The sequence below is a fragment of the Galeopterus variegatus genome, unplaced genomic scaffold, assembly GCF_000696425.1.
Source record: "Galeopterus variegatus unplaced genomic scaffold, G_variegatus-3.0.2 Scaffold10251, whole genome shotgun sequence".
NCBI lineage: Eukaryota > Metazoa > Chordata > Mammalia > Dermoptera > Cynocephalidae > Galeopterus > Galeopterus variegatus.
This window is the reverse complement of record NW_007736362.1, coordinates 22298-29202: the sequence shown is the minus strand read 5'-3', so window position 1 is coordinate 29202 and position 6905 is coordinate 22298. Positions and strand designations below refer to the sequence as shown.

General features: G+C 38.2%; 1 protein-coding gene across 1 annotated transcript; it reads right to left on the bottom strand.

Annotated features, from left to right (window-relative positions):
- Positions 1-3173: 3173 nt before the first annotated feature.
- On the bottom strand, positions 3174-4103 carry LOC103609889 (olfactory receptor 1A1). The gene has a single exon (XM_008594152.1). It carries the CDS (start codon positions 4101-4103, stop codon positions 3174-3176), a length of 930 nt encoding a protein of 309 aa, XP_008592374.1.
- Positions 4104-6905: the final 2802 nt, after the last annotated feature.

Genomic DNA, 6905 nt, shown 5'->3' with positions numbered 1-6905 from the left:
GAACTTATTTTTCCTGTCTAGCTGTGATTTTGTATCCGTTAAACAACATTTCCCTATCTCCCCTCAAGATCTGAATATTTCTAACTGAAAATCACTGAATAAGTCACTTTGTCTTTCAGAGATATGACTTCCTTATCTGTAAAGGAGAGCTCATACCATCTATTCCACAGGACTATTTTGATAATTAAAAAGGACAATAATATATGTGATATGCTAAATGCATACATCCACATACATGTGTATATCTGATATTTAGTGAAATGGCTACTTTCTCTGAACCTACATGGCACATTTTGAACTGCCTGTGTAGTACTTATTTCCTTTCTTGTGTTGGTTGTTGTTCCATTTTTTCAAAAACAATTATTGGAGTGCCTACTCAACAGTACTGTGACGAACACTGTGCTATGTGCTAAGGTTGATATAAAAAAGGAGAAAGACACATAGTTTGACTCAGAGGGACATCAAGTTTAGATTGTACAAGTGTCTTCCTTCCCCCACTAGAAAACTGTCTCAAACACAGCCTCCTTTCTTAAAATTTAGTAATTCTACAAGTTTCTACGATGATTTAATCTACTTCCATAACTCTACTTATCAGCTCCACTCTGATCCATAACGTACAGTGTTAATTTTGCTCCAAAGCTTTGCATCTTCTTTCTACTATTCAATTTAATACCTCCACAAGAGTCACTAAAATCCTTAAAAACATGCCCCAATGGAACAAATCCCTCAGAACTCTGAGCATCAGATATGTGACCATCCCTCCTCCTAGGTCCCAGGTTCTGATAACACAACATTTTACCTTTTGTTCCCCTAGTACTAGGGAGTAACTTATTCCTGCAGTTAGTAATATCTGGGTGACACCAGGATGTTTTTTACCCCTTTATTCTCTTTCAGGATATATCTATTTATCTCCTTCCGTGTAGGCAGTATTCTTGGTTTAAATATACCAGGTGCGATTCCTGTTTCCTGAATGGATCCTAAGTGATGCTAACTGACATGCAAGCTATATAGTCTTTTCCAGACTTTGTCAATTCCAGGCTTTGGTACATGAAGTAATTTAAATTACAGTGTTAATATTACTTTTGGGCAGCATATTTGATGGAATCAAAGGGAGATGGCTGGGACAATGACTTGACATATAGGTCAATGGTTTTTATTTGTAGTTACAGCTATAAACATTCATACAGATTATTATGATTATTGTAGGAAAAAATAGGGGAGGTCAACTCCCCTTGCCTAACCTGCAGCGGAGAAATAATGAGTTTGATCCATCACTTAGGTAGTACAGAATTTCCTAAGAGTTTACATTTCCTCAGCTCTTCTTTCACCCTTATTGTTTCACTATTGGAAATATATAAAAGATCTCATGTCATTTGACCTTATTGAGTTCACCCAAAGCAATAAAATTAACTTTGTATCCATTATTTGAACACAATATTACGGGATTCACATTGTATTCATTTAACACAATGTTATTAAGTAGTTACTATGTGCCTGCATTTTTCTAAGTGCTGGAAATACAGCAATGAATGAAACTTTCAGATTATGATGGGAAGAGACAGGCAATAAATAAATTTACATAATATTTTCACTGGAAAAACTTGAAAATTCCCTAAGCAAAATACTTTTTTTCCTTTCATCATTTGGTCATTCACTCATACAGAATATTTATATTCACTTGTAATCAAATCATTTTTGGTTACAAAGAAGATAATTGTGAAACAGTAGTTCTCCTGGTGTTATAGGGTCCCAGAAAGCATTAAAAGGTGAATACCATCATCTTCCAACATTCATGGACAAATTCTTGGCAATGTGAATTATCTAGAGAAGATAATAATTTTATATTCATGATGGCAGTTAAAAAGAGTAAATGATAAAACAACTTGCACATTTGTTCTAAGATGCACTGAATCCACCTCTTCAAAACATTATCCTATCTGGAAATAAGAGATTTATGAATAGTCATTTATGCTACTAATAATTTGAAAAAGTTTTATGATTTTCTTAGAAATAGATTCAAATCACAGATATGGAGTTCCTTAGTAGGTATTTAGTGACCTGTTGGATTGACTCTCGGTGTATTGGGGGATTATCACCTATATAATCAGGACTAGGCACCAGAGTTGAAGCCTCATCTTCCTTGGACCATGCTGGAGAAACATGGTCAAATCATTTTCAATACTGCTCTTTTTTATTTATATATTATTTGGCAATCAAGTTTTTTGTCATTGTAGCTTTATTTTATGATATAGTTAATTCAACCAGCACTTTTTGTATTAGTTAAATCGGAATCTTTATTCCTTTAAACTGCAATAAGTGTGTTGATGGCTGCCATTTTAGTAAGATTTTACGGAGAGTCTTATGATCGTTAGAGACAGTCTCGTTTAATCACCTATGCATTAAGAATAAAACATCTCAGGTAAACAAAGTATTTAAAAATATTTTAAAGATCTTAAGGATAGGTACATGATATCCAATCTGATTATCTTTAATCATTATCAGATTATATTTTAGACAAATATTTTCATTCTTTTATTCCATGTCCACCAATACATATTGGATGGTCTTTCTTTTCTTCCCTCTTCCTTCCTTTCTCTTTCTTCCTTCCTTCCTGCCCCCTCCTTTCCTCTCCCCCCACCATTTCTTTCCCTCTTTTGCAGCTGGCTGGTACAGGGATCGAGCCCTGGATGGATGCACTTTACATGATGAAGATTGTGTAGACACCGTAGTATGTTAAGACAGCTCCTGCCCTCAGAGGATTGCAAGCCTAGTGGGGGTGATTTAACATGACAGTCCAGTGAAAACTGACATGTGAATAATGACTCAAAGCATGAACTATTGCAATCCACACCCTGTGACCCGGGGAGGGCATAAATTATTATTCCTAATATGTAGAGGTGGAAGTCAAGGCTCAGACTTTTCTAACTTGACTCTGCTAGTCAATCAAATACCTGGGACATGAACCTAATATTCCTGTGCTGCCACTCTGCCAAAAGGAGCAGAAATTTGTTGAAAGTGATAATTTCAGTAAGAATTCTTATCAAAATGTTACAAAATTTCTGAGAAGAGAGATTTCAGGCTGAAAATACCAAAGGTGGTTTCTTGGATGGAATGACATTGGGGGTGGATTTTCATGTGTGTATTGCAGTCACCCGTGTCTGTCCTCACATTGGTTATGAGAAGATTGTCTTGCTGAAGAGTTTCTGCAGGGCAGCCTTCATGTCCCGGTTTCTCAGACTATAGATGAAAGGATTTAACATCGGGGTCACTGCGATGTACATTACAGTTATCACTGCATCCTTTAGGCTATAAGTTGTAAGAGGGCGGAAGTACATGCCCATGACTGTCCCGTAGTACAAAGAGACAACTGTGAGGTGGGAACCACAGGTGGAGAAGGCTTTGAGCACTCCCTTAGTGGATGGAACCCATAAGACCGTGGAAAAGACCAGAACATAGGAGATAACGATGAATAACAATGGCATGCAGAAAACACTAACCCCGAGGTACATCATCTTCACATTAAAGTGGATGTCAGAACAGGACAGCTTGAGCAAAGGGGTAATGTCACAGTAGAAGTTGGTCACTTTTTGGTTGCCACAAAAGGACAGACTAGCTGTGAGCACAGTCTGGGGGAGGGCATTTGCATTTCCAATCACCCAAGATGCAACAACTAGCAGAACACAGGACTTTGGACTCACAATTGTTGTGTAGTGAAGTGGGCGGCTGATGGCCAAAGCTCGATCATATGCCATCACAGCCAAGATATAGCTGTCTGTGTTACCCAAGGCTATCATAAAATACATCTGTGTTAGGCATCCCCCAAAGGAGATGGACTTGCTACCCAAGAGTTGGTTAGCCAGCATCTTAGGGATGGTTACAGATGAGAAGAAGACGTCCACCAAGGAGAGGTTGGCAAGGAAAAAATACATGGGGTTGTGAAGGCAAACGTCAGAGTAGATGACCAAGATGATGAGCAGGTTTCCCATCAGTGTGATGGGGTAAATGAACAGGAAGAGGATGAAGAAGAAATATTCTTGTTCCTGCTGACCAGTTATTCCCAGGAGGATGAATTCCAGGGTAGAGGACTGGTTTTCTTTTCTCATGGCTTCTTCAGCATGAAAGGGGAGAGGAATTCAGAATTATTAGTGAAGTTACTGTGTTTAAGTATTTTCCTTATCCATCCGTTTTGACTCAAGGGATCAGGTGTCTCTCCACTTGAGTTTATAAAATACCCAATATTTTAGGGGAAAAACCTCTGTTGGTCAACGGGACTAATTGTCATCCACCCTCTGGACACTTATGCTTAAGAAGTGAGCAATTTGTAAATGAGAGATGCACAACCTTCTTGTTCCCAGCACCACGACCCAAACACTTAGGGGTTAACCATTTAACAGAAAATTTAATATTTTATAGCCTAGACACGTTGTTAGCCTCTTACAGAAGTCAAAAATATGTGAACAATACAGTTTATTCATCTATTCATTCAACATCTAAGACATAGTCTCTGCTCTCAAGGACCTCATAATTTTATGGAGAAGCCAGATTCACACTAATTTTATTAACATGATAATGAAGGGCTGTACTTTGGAGTTCTTGACAAAATACTCTTGTACAAAAGGTCTGTTAGTAGAAGGATCATCCTGGAAATAGAAAGTATTCCATTGAAGAATCTCAGGATGATCCCATATTCCAGGAGATAATAGGTATCTACAGTCATATGGAAGATTGTAAATCACAAGGAACACTGGATTTAGGTCCTACCAAGACAAGGTTAGTGAATTTTCTCCCCAGGGGTTCCATTTTCAGAGCAGACTTTCACCACCTCCTTCTATAGGTTTTATGTCTTTGGCAAATGCTCAAATATATGTAATCACAATGATTTTCTCTTCAGTCTTCTCTCCCTGTTTTTAATTATTTCTGTGCATCTTCATAGCTAGGCTTTAACCACTAACTGGAATAAACTCGTATGTCTATATCTGTAGGCTTGCACCCTTCCCCCCATATTTCTATGTTCAATCATCCTGTCAACATGTCTTACCAAACCCCATACACTGCACATGCATACTAAGTTGATTCTAAGGTTTTTGGGGGGTGGAAAACCATATCCTACTTATTTTTATCTCCTCCAGACAGGTTATTATGGAGTGTTGCTCATTACATACACTAATAAGTTTTTACTCACTATTTCTTGAGTCAAGTCCAGGTTTATTTCTTGTGTTCTCTCACAAGCACAATCACCTAGTTTATTCCTCATGTCTACAACTGATCTTGTTGATTCTTCATTTAAAATAATTATTACATTACTCAGCTTTTCTACTTAATGTCTCAGTGTTTAGCTTAGACCATCTTCTTTTCTACCTGAAATACTGTAATGCTCCCTTAACTGCTTGACTACAGATTCCCTCCTCTTTGACCCATCTTGCACTCTAAGGCATACTAATAATGGCAGAGATTACTAGCTGCTTAGTCAAATCCATGTTGTACTCTTCTTCCTGGATACTCAGGTACACTACATTTTCCAGCTTCACTTGCAGTGAGGTGTAGACATGTGACTAAGGTCTAGCTAGTCCACTTATGTGTTTTAGTTGTGGGCTTCTCTACACTCTCCCTTGTGCCAGTTGGATGTAAATGGCAAGGAAGGTGAATAGGAGATGGAGTCACATGGTGCGATGAGCCTGTGTTCCTAGTTCTCCATATCCAGAAGAGCCACCCACCACCAAAAATACCCAGTGAGACTCTTACATAGGAGCCCTGGATATCACAGATAATTCACTAATTTTTCAAAAATTAATTAAATTTATAATTAACTTACTCTCCAATTTTCAGTGTCTTTTTTAGTACATGCGTGAATTTTATACTATGCATGGGGGATGTACACCTAATTATCTTTATAATTTCTGCACATAAAGAAATTTGGTTTCCTTTCTTAAGATGCCCTTCCCCTTTTCACACAGAATCATAACACCTCAGGTTTCAAAGGGTTCAATAAACCAAGGAGGGCTGAGACTATGGTTAGCTCATGTGTTAGGACAGTGTAAAATTCCAGAGGAGGATTCTGGGCAACATGGCATAGTAAGCTGATATTGACAAGTCCCACTCCTATTATAACACATAGAAATTATAGATCAATATAAAAGTAAAATAACAACAACAAAAACAAAACACATAATCAAACCTAGAAGAAAGAAATGGAAGTACTTTGGTATGAGGAAAAAAACAAAACAAATCTCAGAGCAAGAATTGTAAGCCATAGCTGATGCTGTGGTGGCCCCTTGGGGTTTCCAATCAGGAATTAGGCCCTAAAGGCAAGAGTATGGGATGTTTATGTCCCTCTTGTGCAGGAAATGTGGCTGCAGAATTATGTGAAGCAGGGAGATTACTAGAACCTTTGTGAAAAACACTTGAGGTGTTGCCCTATTTGTGAAAAGAGCACTAGAAAAAATTATGAATTCTTTAATTTCTTAATTAAATTAATTTAATTCCTTATTTCTAATAAGAATTAGAAAGGAAAGACCAAAAGGATACAATTCATAGAAAATATGATTGTCTACAAAGAAAACCCAAGAGAATCTCTAAACTAAGAGATTTTGGCAAGGTTCTTTAAGCCAATATTTAAAAAATCAATACTGTTCCTATACTCAAGTAACATTAAATTAGAAAATAAAATTTAAAAAGACTTCTCATTCAAAATAGCAATAGAGGGCCGGCCCGGTGGCGCACTGGATAGTGCGCCACTTGGGAAGTGTGGCGGCGCTCCCGCCCGAGGGTTCGGATCCCACATACAGACCGGTTCCCGCTCACTGGTTGAGTGAGGCACGGGAGCAACGCCGAGGGTTGCGATCCCGTTGCCGGTCCCCGGTCCGGTGCGGGGGCAACACTGAGGGTTGCGATCCGTTGCCGGACAC

What these genes read in the sequence shown, in the direction of transcription:
- LOC103609889 (XM_008594152.1), bottom strand. Translation starts at nt 4,103, where the DNA reads ATGAGAAAAGAAAACCAGTCCTCTACCCTGGAATTCATCCTCCTGGGA.